At 39.2% G+C, this 20275-nt stretch overlaps 2 protein-coding genes across 9 annotated transcripts in view; one reads left to right on the forward strand and one right to left on the reverse strand.

Annotated features, from left to right (window-relative positions):
• LOC129188585 (tudor domain-containing protein 5-like) lies at positions 1-19633 on the reverse strand. 5 transcript variants are annotated; one of them, XM_054789332.1, is made up of 21 exons: positions 19537-19633; positions 17604-17650; positions 11435-11481; positions 11140-11186; positions 10726-10969; positions 10429-10634; positions 10031-10313; positions 9703-9845; positions 9511-9594; positions 8394-8450; positions 7320-7482; positions 7080-7225; positions 6706-6920; positions 6399-6608; positions 6245-6311; positions 5649-5849; positions 5321-5455; positions 5110-5175; positions 4863-4980; positions 2232-2413; positions 1-2130 (listed from the first exon to the last, which is right to left on the reverse strand). In XM_054789332.1, exons 5-20 carry the CDS (start codon positions 10967-10969, stop codon positions 2259-2261), a joined length of 2493 nt encoding a protein of 830 aa, XP_054645307.1. In that variant the 5' UTR covers positions 11140-11186; positions 11435-11481; positions 17604-17650; positions 19537-19633; the 3' UTR covers positions 1-2130; positions 2232-2258. The 5 variants fall into 5 exon arrangements, with proteins under 5 accessions (XP_054645307.1, XP_054645308.1, XP_054645306.1 ...); XM_054789333.1 differs by lacking the exons at positions 17604-17650; positions 19537-19633 and adding an exon at positions 13208-13226; XM_054789331.1 differs by lacking the exons at positions 17604-17650; positions 19537-19633 and adding an exon at positions 11556-13196.
• crb1 (crumbs cell polarity complex component 1) overlaps positions 19376-20275 on the forward strand; it is a 48791-nt gene continuing 47891 nt past the window's right edge. For all 4 annotated transcript variants that reach the window (XR_008572669.1, XM_054789325.1, XM_054789323.1 and 1 more), the window contains exons 1-2: positions 19376-19459; positions 19549-20055. Coding sequence is in view for 3 of the 4 variants with exons in the window: in XM_054789325.1 (XP_054645300.1) it covers positions 19980-20055 (76 nt within the window). In the remaining variant the exon portion in view is untranslated. The remainder of the gene's footprint in view (positions 19460-19548; positions 20056-20275) is intronic.

The following is a 20275-nucleotide window of genomic DNA, read 5'->3' on the forward strand; positions in this document are numbered from 1 at the left end:
AAGATCAATTTATTCTTCCGTTAAGTACAGAGGAAACCAGCTGTAGTTGCTAAGAACAAAAAAACTAACCATTTTTGAAGTTGGTGTAAATATTGGCATAACTGATTAAGCACATGCAGAAAACCCCACCAAACCTTTCTGATTCTAGAGTAACTCAAGTAGCATTGACAGAAGAGTCATCTGCAGAACAAAGACAACACATGTTGCTGCATGCTTCTAAGTATAAAACTATAAGGCCACATATTCATAAGTGTAACAAACACAAACTTGGAAACAAAAGTTGGACTAACTCAGTGCTTCTGAAATAGTTGACACTTTCGAGTTCAGTCTCTACAGTAGAGATAAATAAAAATATATTATCAGTTGGGGGGGGGTGTTGGCGTGAAAACATTTCTGTTCCCATGGGGCATGACCGGAAATTATTGAGAACCACTGGACTAACTAAAAATGATCAATTTTTATCCAACAGGAGTGTGAGAGTATAGCCACTGGGTAGTGCCACACACCGATTGGTAGATACAGGTACAGATACACAGGTATCATTGAGGTGTGTTAAAGGGATAGTTCGGTTTTTTGACATGAAGTTGTATGGCATCCCCATCAGCAGTGTAGCGCAACAACAGTGACTTTTCCCCCACTTCGTCCCGTGAGTCGTGTTCTGGTTGGTTTTTGCTGTTTAAGAAAGTAGCTCCGGTTAGTTGGTACAGCGTTCTGCTCCTCAAAACAACACAAACAAAAGAGTATACTGTACATTTGCATGACAAAAGCCATCCATCCATTTTCTATTTTTCTTATCCTCACTAGGGTTGCGGTGGTATGCTGGAGGCTATCCCAGCTGACTTCGGGCAAGAAGTTGAAGTATCACTATTTGGATTTCAGGATCGACTTTAGAACATGAAGGAGCTGGTATGGAAGTATCGATATTTCAGTGTCGATCCGCACATTGCTAGCGTGCTCTCCTGAACGCGTTTGTGGCAGTTTCAAGGATTTTGTGCAACAGGAGTCAATATTTTCGGAACCAAATGATTCCGTGTCGGAGATTAAGAAGAAAGAGGGCAAGAATTTTGGCTACGGCAGTTTGTAGACAACTCAAGGTGCGCGTGAGGGGCAAGAGCGGTGCGATACTGAGTAGAGCTGCTTCACTAAAACCTTTAAAAATTATTTTCGGATGAGAAGAAGAACTTTTGCCTACATCGGTCGGTGAGCGCATTTATCCAAGTTTTGCACGATAAACCACACCACATCGATGACTGCCTACATAAAAACAAACAAAAAAAGATCGGTATCGGATTGGGTCGGCATGACTACAAAAAACATCTGATTGGAAGCCAAAAAATGCGGAACGGGACATCCCGACTACTTAAAATATGGTTTTGTCGCTTCCAGGCATGTTAATCAGCCAATTTGTGTGTGTGTGTAGCTTGTGTGTCATTTCTGACTCAAATGAAAATGAACTACCCAGAACTTTCAGCAGCACTGAAGACATTGTTACCATTCCCAACCAATTACTTGTCTAAGGCTTGATTTTCGGCGCTGACCACTACTAAAACAAGACTAAGTAAAACGGACGGTAAAAACATGCTGTGCCTGTCGCTCACGCACATCAAACCACGCTAACATCATCTGCTCTCGCACTGACGGTGAGTCAGTCTGCATTTTTGTGTGTTCGCATCACGCATTCAAACTTTGAACTAAACTGAAAAGGGCCTTCTGTTCGGTCCTGGGCAAATTGATCAAGTCCTGCAATTCTCGCCAACAGCTCCCCAATTTTTCTCCCCCAGGTCAACTACTTCTTATAGTGTAGTCAATGTACAATGTGCTTCAATGTAGTATTAGTTTAACGACATGCACACTTATGGAAATACATTATTCCTCCTTACCCTAAATGAATTTCAATTTCACATGGTGGTCACGTCCAAGTTTAGAAATGATTTCTCGTGGCCTGCTTTATTTGACATAATTTGAGATGTGTTTGTATCCACTTTATGAACACAGACTATTAGAACATATGCAGTCATCAAAACAAGATCCAACAAGACAGCAGCACCACTGCAAACTACAGTCGCAATAAGAAATAAAGCACATGAACGGGATCTAATCTCCTCTCTCCTCTTCTTCACCTGTTCATACCTGTTGATGTACAGTAGGTTATGAATTCGATATGAGTTGTTTCAGTTTCCATTGTTTCATTTTATTATGATTATCACAGCTGCTGTGTGGAAGGCTCTTACCTGTCAGCCCTGCTTTCCATCTTTCCTCTATTTCCATCTCAAGCCAACCGGTCGAGGCAGAAGGCTAGCACCCCAACCCAAGCGAGGTTCTTGCTTCACAAACATTCCTGTTAAAAGGAAGTTGTTCTTCATTCCTGCCATTGAGTGTTTCCCTACAGGGGGCTTGTTGGCGTTTTCTTCATCTATAAAAGGATGGCGGTTAAGACCTTATATGAAAAGTAGCCAACTACATTTAAGATAAAAACCATTTTAGAAGTTGTTTTCCAAATAAATCATAGTCTTACGTTGATTGACTTTGTATTAATAAGAAAAATGCTATACAAAGCAAGCCTTGTCAAGTTCAAATAAATGAGTTCTAATCTTTTGGCAAAGGCTGACATATGGAAGGCATGATTTCATTGATTGATTGCTGGAAATATTAAATATACTTCAGCGTTTGCTCATATTGTATTGATATATTTAACGGTCTATATCAGGGGTGTCCAAACTTTTTCCAGTGAGGGCCACATACTGAAAAATGAAAGGATGCAAGGGCCACTTTGATACTTAGTCAACCAACACATTGAGATATGCTAAGAAGCTAAATGTAGCTCAAGACAAAAAATGCATTTCACCTTTGTAATATATCTGTAATATAGGTGAAATGCGACTAAAAATGGCGTGTTTTCCATAATAAGACGAGTTTATTCTTGCAAAATTGTGAATTTTGTTCTTCATTCGATTATGACTTTTTTCTTAATATTTTGACTTTGTCATAAAATTACAGCAGTTTTTTTTCAATTTCTGCTTTTGTTTTTAATTTTCCAACTATTTCATTTCAGCTTTCCTCTAATAAATTTTCTTCCCGTAATTATAACTTTATATCTTTTAAAACAATAATGTTTTTTTTGGTATTTTTTTGGTAACACTGTTACCAAAATTATATTATTCCTCATCTTATTTATAAGTTTATTCTTATAAAATTGCAAATTTTTTCTTTTTTTTTCTTAATATTTTGACTTTACTTTACATTTCTGCTGTTGACTTTTTCTGCATAATTTTCCAAAATATTTAAACTTTCTTTCTAATATTTTGACTTTATTCCCATGTTATACATTTTGCCCCAACCTAGGTGTCCAAAAATTCCAACTTTAGTCAATGTTTTTGGCTTAAAAAAAAAAAAATTCAATTTCATCTTCATGCTACTAAAATGACATTTCTCCTCATACTATTACTTTATTCTTATTATGGCTTTTTTTCCTTGCTAGATTACAACTCTTCTCTTAATATTTGGACTTTTGATTGATTTTCCCATTTTTGCTGCTGCTGCTGTTTTTTGTTTTTTTTTTCAGTTTCCTTGTTAAATTCCATTTTTAGACTGTGCCGCGGGCCGATAAAATCACAGCCGCGGTGCAGAAATGGCCCCCGGGCCGCACTTTGGGCACCCCTTGCTTATATCTTCAGGCACATTTGTCATGTAAAAACCAACAAAATCATGTTGGATCTAGTTGTGCAGTCATGCAAGAACATTAAGGTATTTGTTCAAACTAGCAGACGGCCTTTTCCTTGTGCAAGCGCACTGTGCCAACAACGCCAGGAGGGGCGAGGCGAGTAAAACTTGTTGGGTCAAACAGCTCCGGTTCCCCAGCTCCAATTGAATCTGTGTCAGGTTTTTAGTGCCGGTACAGCCGCCACCGCAGGCAACACAATAAAAATAAAAATGTCCTATATGTCCTTTGCCTCCATCGACCCACCACTCTAATGTCAATTAAGGCTTTGCTCTGTGTGTGGGTCACTGTAAAATTTAATTTCATGAGAAGTGCACATTTTTTTCATGGAATAAAATGCTATTATGAAAAACAAATGTGACTTTCAGTGTTTTAGGTCAGTGTGTCCCAACCTTTTTTGTCTTATGTACCCCCAGAGCCTTTTTGTCATACCATGAGTACCCCCTCACTTGATAATTCTCCAAAAGTAGAATGTACCACAACTGTTATGATTCTGGTGCAGCTGTGCCACAGGTTATTGACTCCCTGAGGAAACTAGTTGTCCATTTTATTGTTTGGCTTAATATGAATTGACTGACAATATTTACTTACCATCTTAGAAACCAAATGTTTCCACATACACCCTGCAATTTGCTCAATGACCCCAAGGACGATGCATACCCCTGGTTGGGATGCACCGTTTTAGGTGACTGAAAGTTGCTATAAATGGTTAATCTGAAATAATGCGGGTCAATTGTGTGAAGCTATAGAGGTGATCTGTCATTATGAATCCCAAACCAGATGTACCAAAATCTTCCATTTAGTTGAGCATGCATACATTCATGAAAATAATTCTTAGACCATCCTTGTTTCTTTAGTTTCTTGCTCATTTTAATGCCTGGTACAACTTTAAGGTACATCTGTTTGGACAAATACAAATACACTGTCATAGCTACTGATGTAAGAACGTAAGTGATTTTGGTTATTATCAAGAAAACCATGAAAATGGCTAGATATCAGCTCTAAAATCAAACTCTTATGAGCTATTCTTGCTGTCGTCATTATATTTGTCCTTTAGTTATACCAGTCATTACAATGAACAAACAAGGGAGGGTTAATAATTTTTTCTCTGGCTGTAGATATCTGTTTGTGTTTGTGTGTGTACCCTGAAAGCTGCAGTCCTGGTGTTGCTCCAGCATCTTCAGGGCATGAGGTAGAGCAAGTGTGGAAGCTTCTGTGACTATGAGTGCTTGTTCCTCCTCTTTACGTGTCAATGAAGTGTTCTAAGGAAAGATTTACATTACTAACATTAGACCAAAGAGTAAAGTAATTGTGGCTATAAAGGGGCTGCATGCATCTGCTGCCTGTCGATGGACTGAAGGAAGCAGTAGTGGTGAGTCCGGCAGTCATACCTGGATATCGACGCTGAGGCCGCTGTCCTCAATAAACTCTAAGGCAGGCAGCTCCTCTGCTTCAAGCTGCAACACAAACGGTATTGAGAGAAATATTTTCGACTGCAGAGCATTTGATACAATCATCTATTTTAAACAATGCCAATCATTAAAAAAAAAGCAAAGATGTTGCATGAGAAGTGTGTGTATGTGTGTGTGTGAGGAGGGTTACCTTCAGTGCAGCCATCGATGACTGTTCAAGTTTTTCTGCTGGCTGGAGGCTGCAAGTAGTCTCCTCTTCAACATCTGGCAGGTCAAATGTACCCTCCCCCAGGTATAGACTAACAGGGGTGACCTGGACACACAACTGGACAAGACATGAGATGTGGGCAGATGGGCACACAAGGGTGGTTAAAATTTTCACTATTCCACTCAGTTGGCAGGGGTCTGAAACACAAACATTGCAAAGAACCTGCCACAAACTTGGAAATATACCTGTAAAAATGCTATTTACCACTGCCAAGGTGCAATTATGATTCAGCATTGTTTAAGTGACTCACTGCTGCACTGGCCGAGGGGCTGCAGGCGACCCCATATCCCTGGCTCATGAGGATCTGGTGGATGTAGATGTCTTTGTCAGTGTGAGTGTCACACAGGTAGAGCTGGAGCACATCTCCAGTGTAGCAATTCAGAGCAGCCACGAGGGTGCGATTAGAGCAAAGCTTGACGAAGGAAGCGGTGGCCTCTGAAGTCCAATCCCCCTGCAATTGAGAAACCTCCAGCAATGTGAGCTACCTGCAGCTTGCCACTTTCTATTTATTCCCAAATGCATTGTCTAAACATTCTGCCAGCAAATGTAACGCCAAATGACTTTTGGATTGCACCCAATTCAATTAATTTAACAGTTGATGGCTACAAAAGGGAAATGCATACCACAATAAGTTTTATGAAAGCTCTAAACACTAGATTTCTCGACTGTAACCCTGATATTTCTAAAATCAATACATTAACAAATGCTTTCTTATCAAATTGTGTACGCCCAATAAATGCGGGAAATTCCAAATCCAATTGATCAATGGGACGTAAGCCAGAGACGGCATTGTCAGAATGATGACAATGCAAAACCCTGCTTCTATGTGTAACTCAGAAAGCTTACATTTGTTGGTTTAATTCCAGCTAGTGATGACGGGACAGCTTGTGCTGGGACAGCAGAGAAACTTGACCTGAGAAGAAGAAGAAGGGGAAAAGCTGCTGCTTTGTAACAGTAGTTCCTGCACTGTTTCAACAATTATCTTATGAACGATGCCTACTTGAGGAACTTCAGGTTTGCAGTGTTCACGGTGATCATATTGCCAATGTCCACAAGGTACACCTCAACACTGGTGGGGCTGAAAACCTGGTGAATCACTCCCCGGTAGAAAAACATGTACTTGGATGACACACAGCAGACCTGCCCCTGTCTGACAAATTGCTTTGGGAGGCGGTAGCGATCGAAGATTTCAGGAGAGGAGTAACATCGTCTAGAAGTAAACAAAGCAGAAGAGTGCTCAAAATGAAGGGTTTCTGTAGCTCTTCTTTGATTTTGGACTTTCCAATCTTCCACTAACAAGTCCTTACCTCATCTCAACCATCATGTCCTCGAAAGCTTGGGTCTCCTCGCTCTCGCTGAAGTGTATATAGAAGAGCCCCGGAGACTCCACTTGTTCCACCCTGACTTGCAGCAACACTCGAGTGGCATACTGCGTCGGCTGTTTAAGATGTTGACCCTGCAGGGCATCTAGAGGAACAGTAGAGCTGCAGTAAACCTTAACGGCAGGGCACATCCCTGACATCTGAAAAAAATTTAAAAAAAGACCAAATAAAGCAGAATGGTTATAATCTTTCCATACATTCCCTCTTTTATTTTGTCCCGATGAAGCATCAATTTCCCAGCAAACACCAAGGTCAGTAACAGTCCTTGTTTGCCTATTTAAGACAAGTATAACATTTACCCTTTCTTGGTTCATAAAATGGTTGCTGGTCAATGGCTCTTTAACCTGGTCCACTGATAAAATGTGATCATCATCTTCCACTTTGCCTTCCCAAAGAGACTCTCTAAGGTGACACCCATGTGGCTGATTTATACCATCATGTTGTCCTTTGATAAACAGATGAACATGTTTAATAATAAAAAAAAGAAGTAATTTTCAGTTGTCATATTCTAGTAATGATGTCGAGGTGCATGTATCTACCTGAATGTGAAAGTCCACCGTCCTGAATGTTCTTTATGATCCAGTGGTGTCTCCCATCACTCTCTGCAGGTTGCAGGTGGAAGATGTCGCCCAAGGTGTCAACAAGCTCAGTGACACTGACAAAGCCGTTCTCTTTCAGTGGCAAGTCTACACCAAAAAGCCTCTGTAAAGACATTACTATTTTACCGGCACCTTCACTGACAAGACAACCATGCAGCAATGCTCTCACCTCAACGTTTTACCCCACAGAAAACATGCATACTGTACTACTACATTCTAATTCAATAATATTGGCATAAAAATGAGATATCAGTTCATATTGGTATTGTATGGAATTATTTCCAAGTTTCACCTTCAGATTGTAAATATGCAATTTACAATCCGAAAGACTGAAAAGCCCTGCAAGTGGGGACTAAGGGAGCTTCCTTTCCTTCCTTCCTTTAACACTATCGGTCATGATTTTTTTTTAAATGACCATTTTATTGAGACAAAATGTTAAAAAATGTTACATAAATATGGCACTTTTTCTACAACGTCAATCGCATATTCCTGTATCGGTCTTTTTTGCTTTTGTGTTTGTGTATGTGTTTGTTCAAGCCGCACTGTGGTTGTGTTAGCATGCTGGCCACACAGTCAGGAGATCTGGGTTTGAATCTCTGTCGTTCGCATCTCTGTGTGGAGTTTGCATGTTCACTGTGTGTGTGTGTTTTCTGCGGCTTCCTCCCACATTCCAAAAATATGCATGTTAGGTTAGTTGGAGACTCTAAATCGCCCTTAGGTATGAGTGTGAATGGTTGCCTTGATGTGCCAGGCAAATGTGGTGTACCCCGCCTCTCGCCTAAAGTCAGCTGGGATAGGCTCCAGCCTACTCACGTGACGGTAGTGAGGACCAGCAGTATAGAAAATGAACGAATATGTTCGTTCACAACACGAGCTGTGACCTCGGTTTGGTATCGATATCAGTAATGAAGTGATGGCCAATATCTGTATATTGGATATCGACAAGAAGGCATCTCCATTTTTTTTCATTATTATTATTTATTGGGACTTTTCCTGTGAAACTGTGATTCTTACCTTATACTCTTCAGGTAGATTATGGACTGATAATCCACAGTCACGTTGGCTGACAACCTAAAAACATGAAGAGTTTCATATGAAAGACTATATTTGGTAGGGACAACGGAATCAAAAACATATTTCTTATCAGCTAAAGAGAGAAAAATGTCTGACAGAGTGAGCAACTTCAACACCAATAAAAGACACAATATAGGTTAACACTGGCCGTACATTATTTTTTAATCTTTTTCTATAGCTGAAAATGATTTTTGTTTTTGATTTTGTCGTCGTCCTTCACGACACTGCATTATCAAACATTCATTAAGAAATGTTTTGTGGTTGACTAAGGCCTATTATTAGTCAAAAAATATGCACATTTGGTCAAATTGTACATACTTTTTTCCAAATTATGCATTTTCAAGGATACAAATGGCTAAATACACTAAAATACAAATACAGTACAGTACAAGCCATTAAGAGCACAACTGGTGAATGTAGTACCCTACATTGGTCACTAAGTGTCAGTAATTGTTCGGTGAGACCAACACCATAGCACCAGACAACAACTGGCTTTTATTGCAGGTTTAAATGGTCTCACAACATGCACAATAATAATAACAACAATAAGCAACATAATACCCCAGGTCACTGTTGCGGCCATAGCCCACAACAAACTAAACCTCGACTCTGAAGCCCCGATATCACTTCCTGTCTGCCAATCATTCTACAAGGTAAACTGCCTTAAATGAATCAATGGCTTATTTTCTCTGATTATATCTGCTATATTGGGTAACACGAATAGAAAGGTGACTATATGAGTGTTATTTTAGGTCTCGAAGCCTCTAATAATGTTCATGTTTTGTACACCATAACGACAAAAATATTCCATTTATAAATAAGGAATCCTACTTCTAGCGAGTTCACTTATCACGGTCAAGTCTGGGACCAAATAACTACAATAAACGAGGGATTACTGTATATTACATTATACACATTATATAGAAATGTACAGAATATTTCAGCCAGCTAAATTAAAATGAACAAATGTCAAGAGTGGTGTTTTCAGATAAGCTCTTTTGCAAACGGCGCCTGACTATTTTAAAAAAGTGTAAAGTCTATAAAAGTGTGGACTAACCTTTAGCAGCTTCTCTTTCAGCTCATGATTTACAGTGCCAGCAATTCCATTCTCAACAATTTGCTGGCGAAACTCGTCTTCCAGCTAGAATTACAAAGAACAACGAAGAGTAAACGTGCTATGAACAAAAATCACTGCCCATGATATTGTTCATAAGGTTATGCCGTTTTTTTAATTTATAATTAAACAGACCTTTAGGGCATGTTGATGAAAGAGACTTTTCTGGCAGGGCTCAGGTTGTGATTCTTGGTTGTTCTCAATCACCTGCAGCTTGCAAATGGAATTTGTTGACTCAGAGTGGGCGGAATTCCCAGGTACATGTGATGGGACATCCACTAGAAGGAAGCAGAGTTTTTTTTTTGTTTGTAAATTATCAAACTGATTTTTTTTTATTCACTGTATGATTGCAAAACCAAACATCTGCTTTTCAAATACCACTTGAGTTGAGATGTAAGAGAAACAACAGCCCAAGCACAAATTCGTTTAAGCCTTTCCAAAGCAATCTTTCTCACTTTAATACCTTGAGATTTTGTTGGGATCGGGACTCTCGTGTTAGCTGCGGGGGTAACCATCTTGCCTGCGCCAGGGCTCAGTTGTGCGCAATATGTTCTTAGCAGGGGTTTGGGCAGCATTTGGTCTTTCAGAGACAGGATGGAGCCAAACCTGCTGTGCTGGAACAGGACTAGATCGTCAGCAACTTGCAGCATCTCTCCGTTAGAGTAGAAGCCATAATCATGGACACGCAGAGGGTAGCCAAAGCATTGCAAAAAACAATTATCCAGTTCTGACAACCTCAGCGGACCCTGGAACATCAGCAAGATTTTAGTAGTTGTGATGGTGGAACAAGTGTGGTATAATATCTAGATGGACATTGAATTTTGGGTGGGGATAAAATCATTTATAATGCTGTGGTCATACCTGGGAGAGGAGGAGGCGTAATTTTGCCCTTAGCTCGGGAGGGAGCGCCAGAGGAGCACTACCCCGTCGGGGGAGAATCACTGAGGATGGCTGGTAAAAACTGCGGTGTGAAGAGAACTTCTTTTCTTTTCTCCTCTTGTCTGCATTGGATGTACGCTGCTTGGCTACCAGCTGCTCAATATTTCGAGTGGACTCATCACTCACAGCTGTGGCAGCACAGAGGAAAGAGCTTTAATATGACTTGTTGTGGTGTTTAACTAAATTATTCAAACCGTACTGAAAAGCAAACATATTGACCCTTTAAGAATATGCCACTATCTTCTCTGAAGTTCACTGACACCACATCAGGCATGTTGTTCACCATATCCATGACGTTTCTGAAGCCCAGGAGCTTTAGAGGTAGAGGGTGACCTAACATAGTGTTGTAGTCCCGTCTGAGTTGGTCAGGGTTCAAACCCATTTTAGATGAAATGAGTAAGGAGCGGACATCCTTCTTAAGATTTGCAAAAATGTTGTCCTGGTTCATCTTGCATGACGACATCTGTATATCAGCAGGAGAAAATATCACCACCGTGTGTTAAAAAAAGATGCCACATGGCCATTTTTATACAGTGCAACCTCGGTGTTCGGCATTCGTCCATTCCAAAATGTCAAACCCGAAACGTACAAAAACAAAATCAATCTTCTCTCTTGAATTTAATTGTTTCTCACCTTCTTTATCAAAGTTCTGGTGCTTGCAATTTTTTGTTGCAACCGTCCTAAAAAAAAACAAAAACAAAAAAAACAGGACAAATTTATGTGCCTTCGTCATTAGTTCTTCATTAGTTCCTCAGTGACTAGCCTAAATGTATGTGCCTTAGTCATTAGTTCTTCATTAGTTCCTTAGTGCCTAGTCTAAATTTATGTGCCTTAGTCATGAGTTCCTCAGTGACTAGCCTAAATTTATGTGCCTTAGTCATTAGTTCCTCATTAGTTCTTCATTAGTTCCTCAGTGACTGTTTCTCACCTTCTTTATCAAAGTTCTGGTGCTTGCCAATTTTTCGTGCAGCCGTCCTAAAAAAAAGAAAAGAAAAAAAAAACAGGACAAATTCATCTTTCACTCAGAAATACGCAGTGCACCTGAATACCCCAACAGTGCACGGCGCAGGGCTTGACAGGAGGAAGGAAGGAGACAGAGTTGTTCATCGTCCTGTGTGTGGTCTATGAACAGATAAACCACCTACATACACACAATAAAGATGATTAAAGGATTCCCTGGCCCAAATCTGTCTATAGTGTCCCAATTCTAAAAGAACCACTATCCATTCTTTACGGAGTCAGCAACGTGTAGATGCTTTGTTTGGGCACTCAATTATTTTAATAGGCGCACTGAGGTCCCACTGTATTTACTGATTAACTAAACTCAAGTCAACTTAAAAACAATGACGCACCATGAAAACATGAACGAAGAACGAAAAATTTCAAAAGATGGCCAGTTTTCAAGCGATTGTCGCTGTATGTAATATTACATGAATTTAGCTATTTAAATGTTTTTGTTTTGTTGTTGCATTACAATCGACTGCAAGTTCATTAATGTATATACTATAACTATAATTTACAATGGGGATTGGATCATTCTCAGTGCAACTCAGTGATTTTTCATTTACACTGGAAAGCCTGGGTCTCAAACCTGCGTTATATTTGTCTCCCGCCGTATCCCTGCACACTGTCGCCTGTGCATTCTTGTCTATGTGATGAAGACACTGGCATCTTCCTCCGCGGCCATCTTGTTTATGTGTTTGTTCCACAGCGGAATAATATGCGAGTGTGTTCATCACATACACAAGAATGCATAGGGATACAAATATAACGCCAAGCGATTTGTGAGGTCTGATTTTTTTGAGGAGGCACTTTTGCGATGCAAATGTATTACTCTGTAGAAACGCATATTTTGTTGAGAAGCCTAACTCTTTACTTAAATGGCTCCAGCAACTAACCGCAACTACGTTCCTCATCACCGATGTCCGACCAGACCTGGACTCACGGGACCAATTGGGGAAATAAGTCACTGTTGGTGTAATATACTGCTTCATACAACTTCATGTCAAAAAATCCGAACTATCCCTTTAATTGAATACATCATAATTGAACATGACTTGTTGTCTGAACATGTCTAAATATGTCTTATAGAGAATACTGAATACACAACAGGTATGAACACAATGCATTGGATGCAATTAGCATGAAAAAAATGCATTCATCAATCTACACCCAACTCGCCTTTCAAGGGCATATTTAAGTAAAAACAACCTGAGATGAAAACGTAGACACTGGTAAATACATAAATGACACAAAAGAGGACAGAAAAGCGATGCTTCAAATGGCTTGTGTTATCAAAGTAAAGGGTGATTAGCATACACTGATTGGAACTGGATTAGGCCTACAGCTAATGTTGCTGAGACTGTACGTCAAACGTGATATTTCTGTGAAAAATTACTGCAAAGGAATGACGACGTTGTTTCGGTAGGAAAAAAAAATGCATTTTAACGTTCTCTGGAACAGCTAAAGAATATGTCGACAACTACTATTACGAAGTCCAAAAGTCCCCCACGGACTCTTAGCTTACAGCTTAACAACTACATAAATCTTTGGTATTTGTTTTACTTAAAAAATATGAATAACTATGTTCGGCAATAGTTTCTCAAACGTCATAATTAAGACCACCACGTGCACAAGTATTATAATTAGTATAAAGATCATCTTTTGTTCGCAGGTTCGTCTCCCCCATCAACATGCTTACCTGTCAAGAGAGCAAAGACTCTAGATTTAAACGTGCCTGCAGGTTACACGCAAATGAATGGAACAGAGTGTAGTACGTTATGGCGCACAATGTCCGCCATGATGGTGAGCAAGAGAGGTGCGCTTCTTTATTTTACTTTTTTCTTCCTTTCAGCGTTACCAACGCTTAACAATCAACATACAAAATAATTATACTTATATTGTTTGGCTAATTAACTGGAAATATTCACACAATGTAAATTTGATAGACTGTAACCTAAAACATCATTACTGACGGAATTCAACCGATCACCCAGAGAAACAAATTATCTTTAAGTTATATCGTGTGGGAGTCCCACACAATATACACTTTAAGTCCTGTGCAATGTATTGTTTATTTACAATAACCAGTGTACATCTATATCATTTTATCACTTTTACCTGTATATGTTTTTGAGGAACTTGAAAAATGACAAATCTGGTCTTTTGGACTGTTTATTTCAATTAATGGCTGAGCAGTGTGCCGAAGGCAAGTTTACAACGCAAAGTTTCTGGATTCTGCTTGCCATCATGGCGGCCAAACCCTCGCAGGGCATACGACTATGGACTGTGCAACCCCAACTCTAGTGTCCTTGATATAGATGACGAGAGGTGAGTGGATCGAGCCACATACCGACAGCATCGATACCAAGGGTATCACTACCCTGACTATATAGTCTGTGTCTTGTATCAAAATAAGGAACCAAAATATTAGAAACATTTCTCAGTATGATGGAGTGCAGCTCTTCACCACAGCAAAAGTAAACATACTGTATTGCTAAAAGAATGCCTTGCTGACAGTGTCATTCACAACTTAGCACTACCATCTTTGTAAAGGCAGAGTTGTCTAATACAGTAGATCCCCACCATTTACTAGTTACGTTCTGAGACCACCCGTGAACGGCAAAATGGCAAATAACTGAGACGCCCACATAAAGATGTCTAATTTTGACAGTCTAATCCATCAAATAAATTCATCTCTGGCCAGTCTGACCACAGTGCTGCAGAGTCTGGTCCAGGCTGTCCTCTGAGATGTTCTAGCCCAGCACACCGTCACGTACATCCTGGCAACAGATACAAGCAGCTGTTGATTCTGTGGTGTGCCGCTGGGGCACGGTGGAGACAGCTGAGTTGTAAGGCTGAAGATACTTTTTAAAAAAATTTTAATTCCATACAAGTTGAGGTCCAAAGTCGACTTTGCTCAAGACAACAGAGAAATGGACACCAAAATCAAAGTCACCAAAATAGACCTTGAAACCATCTCATCTGTCAGCAAATGCATGCTGAGATTTGCGGTGCACTTTGATGGTTCTGCTGACTGCGCTGTGTTGTGCTTGGGTTTGATTTTCTGTCAGAGATGAGCTCGGCTTTCCAGCGGAGTTACAGCAGCGTCTGGCAGCCGAGGCCAAGGCAGACACACAACAACAAACCACATCAGTTGAAGACACCTATTAAGTCTTCTAATACTAAGATGTGTGTAACTTTGATTTCTTTAATACAAGCTTTATCTTCTTGGACCCCTGTGAGCATGAATACAACATTGCACATGGCCAGTCCAACAGCATTCACACTAATGCAATTATAATAGCAGCACGACTGTTCAAAAGATCAAAACTTAAAAAGGTGCTGTCTGCCTTGGTTAGCTGGTACTGCATTGGGGCGCTAACTTCCAAATGTGCTCCTCAGTGACTAGTCTAAATATATGTGCCGTAGTCATTAGTTCTTCATTAGTTCCTCAGTGACTAGCCTAAATTTATGTGCCTTAGTCATTAATTTCTCATTAGTTATTCATTAGTTCCTCAGTGACTAGCCTAAATGTATGTGCCTTAGTCATTAGTTCTTCATTAGTTCCTTAGTGACTGGTCTAAATTTATGTGCCTTAGTCATTAGTTCCTCAGTGACTAGCCTAAATTTATGTGCCTTAGTCATTAGTTCTTCATTAGTTCCTTAGTGACTAGTCTAAATTTATGTGCCGTAGTCATTAGTTCGTCATTAGTTCCTTAGTGACTAGCCTAAATTTATGTGCCTTAGTCATTAGTTCCTCATTTGTTCTTCATTAGTTCCTCAGTGACTAGCCTAAATGTATGTGCCTTAGTCATTAGTTCTTCATTAGTTCCTCAGTGGCTAGTCTAAATTTATGTGCCTTAGTCATTAGTTCTTCATTAGTTCCTCAGTGACTAGCCTAAATTTATGTGCCTTAGTCATTAGTTCCTCATTAGTTCTTCATTAGTTCCTCAGTAGCTGCTGTATTTTTGTGTACGTTATTGTAAAGTGTGATCGGTAACATATGCTAGCCAATAGTGTTGATATTTTTGTTGTTGTTGTTTTTTTTTTAAAAGCATAATTTGGAGCCAAAGAGGGACAGCACCTTTATCAGATTTTTCACCCCAGGGGGAATTTTACTGAAGAATCAAAAGATGTGTGTCTATTTTTTTGATTTTGTTAAAAGGCTGACTGTCGCTGACTGTGTTTTAGGTTTAAATTGAACAGTATAAAAAATTCTCCTGTTTTAAGAAAATCAAATTTCAAACGTATTTGAGGGACTTACCTTAAAAGGATGTCAAAACATCCTGGAAGTCCAGGCATCACATGTTAATGCAACTCGTTCTGCAAAATGACAATCATCCAGCACATCTTTTTTTTTCTTCTAAGTTAAAAATCATGTTTACTTGCATTCTTTCTTCAACCGGAACAGATTAAATGTAATGATGCCGGTGAGATTGTTTATTCACATGTGAAACATCAGATTTGTTTCCCCCCCCTACAGATAAAAGATGCAGACGGACAAAGAAGTACTCGGGAGACTTTCAGGTCATCCCTGCATCTTCTTCAGCCTGCCCTGGTTCTTCCACTTCCACCAGATCTCCTCAATCTAACTCAGCCTGACCTCACTTCTCTTCATGAAACAAATTCACCTATGATGTAACTATGCAACTATGATGTAAATCGTGTGTTTCATTTCTTACAATTGAAATAAAGGTTTGTCCACAGGTTAACTTTGAGATGACTTTAGGTGAACTCCATTCCTTAAATTCATCCATGTCTTCAAAAAGTATTGCAATGAAAAGCGAGGTGGAGTTTAAAACATAACACTTAACACATCACTCTGAAAAGGGACTATAATTAAAAGTAATAACATTAGCCCTGCCCTGAACTAACAATACGGCTGCAGGAACACAAACAAAAGCTGCGAAATGAAAATGGCCGCCGGACTGCACTTTGGACACGACTGTTCTAAACAAAAGTATAATTGCTTGATGATCAACCACTCCTGATCACCTCTCCCATTTTTCTCTGCATGATGTTTCCGTCATAGCCAATAAACATTACTGTTTGAGTTCCATGGATTACTATCTCCCCCTACTGGACAAGAACATCAACCACAGGTCATGGTGACTACAGAGAAACAGTGTAACAAGACTATATGTATATATGTATATATATATATATATATATATATATATATATATATATATATATATAGCAAGGAGCTCAAAGGAATAATTCACAAAGGTGTGTGACACTCTAAGCTCAGTGGACCAGTGAGCATGTGAATTGACACCAGAGGTCTCCCTCTCCAGTCACATGGAGCTGAGCCAAGCTCATGGTAACCTTGAAGTACAGTGTTCCCTCATTCTATCGTGGTTCACCTTTTTATTACAGCGTATGAACGTTGTTACAGGCCCAGACTGGCCCTTGAAGAATTGCATTGTGGGAAGTTGAGTGTCTCTTTCTTCTCTTTCTCATCTGTCTGCACCACCCATTGTTTTTTGCGTCCTGATTGGCTGTAGACCATTGTCAATCAATGCCGCCCTGCTGTGTCATTGCTAGCTTGTAAATTAATCTTCGGTTAGAAGAAGGAGGACTGCAGCAGGAGGAGTACTGCAGCAATATGTTTTACCAACGATACAAAAACTCTACAGTACAGCAGAAGTCCACCAGGACAAAAGGCACTGCCACAGGAGTGAAATATGTGTGAGTGACTTCATAATTTCTTGTGTTCTATAGGTTGATCATTAAAATTCAAACAAAGATTTGAACTTTTTTCTGTGTTTAAACATTTTTTTAACAATATTTTTTACAGCCTTAAAACATATATAATAATAGTAAAAAAAAAAAGAAGTTGGCTACTTCACGGATTTCACTTATTGCGGGCTATTTTGGGAACCTACCACCCGCGATAAACGAGGGAACACTACACAGTAAGATCACTACTATTCGTGGGGGTTACTTTCCAAGACCCCCAGCAAATGACGAAAAAAAAGCTCTAGAAGTGCTTATATTTGACCAAATCATATGCCTCTCACAGTTATTAAACACATTTTAAATTCAGTTTTACACATTAAGAAACAGCTACAGACGTAGAGTATTGTACTCACAAAATGTGCAGTTACACAGCATCTCTTCTTGTCAAAGCATCTTCCTGCTGCAAAAGGAGAGTAAATTGACTTGTCATAGCTGCAGCACCCTCTTTCCTTGCAGACAGCACCATCAAACCGCTTTCTATTTAAGTTACCATTAAAAAAAAATCTGTATTTTCAAATTAAAGCAGAAAAATATATCCGCAAATATGCAGTTGTAAATAGGTGGAGATCTTCTGTACTCTGATTTTTATGGCTTTCACATTTCTGTTTTATGTTCATCAGGGTATAGCTTTTGCAAAATTCAAGGAATCTCTAACTCCAGTTAGTAAGACATGAGTTTTAGAATAAATCATGTAATTCTGAGTTGTTTTGAGTGCAATCAAAGGCCTCAGCTAGCGGCTCGTGAGCACATTCCTCTTCCTCTGAAACTTTAGCATCGTGTTTTATTTCACCTCATGAGCAAAACAGGCTGCAGCTCCAATGAAATATCTTAAATTCAGCTCCTCAGTCAAGTTAAACTGATTAAAAAAACATAATACAAGGAAAATAACAATCCTCTGTAAGTCAATAGACAAAACACATTCATTAAAAAATGTTTAGTTTAAATAAGAAAATACACCAAAGTAATAATAACAAAACAACAAATGTGGCAAGAGTGGGTCAATTTAGCAGCTAAATTTAAATAAGACACCCACAATGCCACTGGGGAGGAAATGGCCCCCGGAACCAATACAAATTTACAGTAAGGCCGCATCAGATTGGAATCAGCTCCAGAATAAGTTTGAGGTTTGGAGAAAAGTGTAAATATTGTAAATATTTTATTTAAATGTGTGATGCATTATTTAATATGTGCACATGTAAACTGTTTCCTGTCTGTAATACTGTATGTTTTTAATATGTTAAATGTTTTATGTTGGGATGTTGCCATTTGGCCCAGGTCGCTCTTACAAAAGAGATGTTTAATCTAAATGAAAACTCATTCAGATTAAACCTGGGAAAGTAAAGGTCAAATGAAAAAAATCAGGTCTACACAGCAGATTTGCTATCGATTGGGAATACAAATATGTCACCTTTATTTATTTTTACAGTTTTTAAAATACTATAGAGTGCAATAAAATGCATAAAAATAGTGGCAAATAATGGCTGATAAAGTAATTCCACAAAATCGCACAAAAACGAAATAAAGGGATGGACTTGTGTCTATTTGTCTTTGTTTTCGCCATGACTTCCGGTTTAGAGTTTTACTTTGTCATGCCCATTTCCTGTGTTTGCCCCCCTGTGGCAACTTTACGGTGCATTTAACGCTGGCAGCTGCCGAATTATTTATTCAATTTCGTTTGCATGTGTTGCTCTACGTTTGATTTCTTTTGCTTCCTTGCACTTTTTGTAGGACAAAGCCTATAAGGGTTTAGATAATAAACGCACGAGGTAGCTACAGTTGAAGACCGGACATTTTCATTCTCCTCAGATGAGACCGACCATGCAGCTTTGGGGCTCCCTGTTGGCTTGAGGGCCCTGTAGCCCTATTGTTCTTAGCAAGAAATGGCCCTGCAAATCCTTCAGCTTTTTGATGCCAAAGCCCTCCTGTATTCAATAACTTATTCCCTGAGTTTGTAAACAATATAACAATATCTACAATGTAACAACATGAACAACACAACAAGACACACACGTATATTTGTGGAAAATAAGATAAGAAGATAAATAATTTTATCAGCCTAGTATCGATTCTACACTGACACTACCCTTGGTATCGATGCTATCGATATTTGAATCAATCCGCCTAACCCCGATTTATTAGGTGTTAGCCAGATGTTAAGCTAGTTGATGAATTTGACTTTGAATCTGATTTTACTGACGCCGAAATGCTGGTGAGATAATATTTACAACACAATTAAGAATTTTCTTACCTTTAGAACAAAAATATTAATCGAAAAATACAAACAACCTGTATTTGCAGCTGTCCTCTGTGGTTACACTTCCTGGTTGTGTTGATATGGAATGACTTCCAGTCTGTCCACTTCTGCGGCCACTAAAGTTTCCCATTAATTATTGAAACAAACTACTGTATCTTTTACAAAATATTAATTTATGTGTAAAAGTGAGATAAATATTATATATATACTGTACATTGTAGAGTACTGTCATATGTTGTATATGGACTTTACTGCTCATCTCTCAACCCCTCCCCTCCTGACTGCTCCTGGCTCCGTTATTTCGTATGTGATGGAGGCTCCTGATGGTGCTCCAGTGGAAAGCACAAGTGTGTGTGTGAGAGAGAGAAGTGGCTCTGGAGTTGACAACACGCGAGACACTGGCAGCAGAATCATCAGATATCTCTATGTAACACTTTGAGGCTTCAGACAAGCAGGATGTTTCCCTGTCATTATTATGGATGTCATTCGTTATTGCAGATTGAAATCACTTCCCTGGGCTGTTCTCATCTCTTCACTGCTCGTGATCCGTGGTGAGTGACCTCTTTTCTCTCAAATATTAGCGTCCGAATACTGTTTGTCTTCTATGTGGACTTCACTTTCAGCCTAAATTTGTCAGTGATGCTTATATTAACTTTATCTATTCTGTTTGACGGAGCTATGCTGCAGTTTACACTTACATATTTCTATAACACTACAACAGAAGTAGCAGAAGAAAACCTACATAAGTAATGTACAATGTGGCTGCTTCTG

The sequence above is a fragment of the Dunckerocampus dactyliophorus genome, chromosome 10 (assembly GCF_027744805.1).
Source record: "Dunckerocampus dactyliophorus isolate RoL2022-P2 chromosome 10, RoL_Ddac_1.1, whole genome shotgun sequence".
Lineage (NCBI taxonomy): Eukaryota > Metazoa > Chordata > Actinopteri > Syngnathiformes > Syngnathidae > Dunckerocampus > Dunckerocampus dactyliophorus.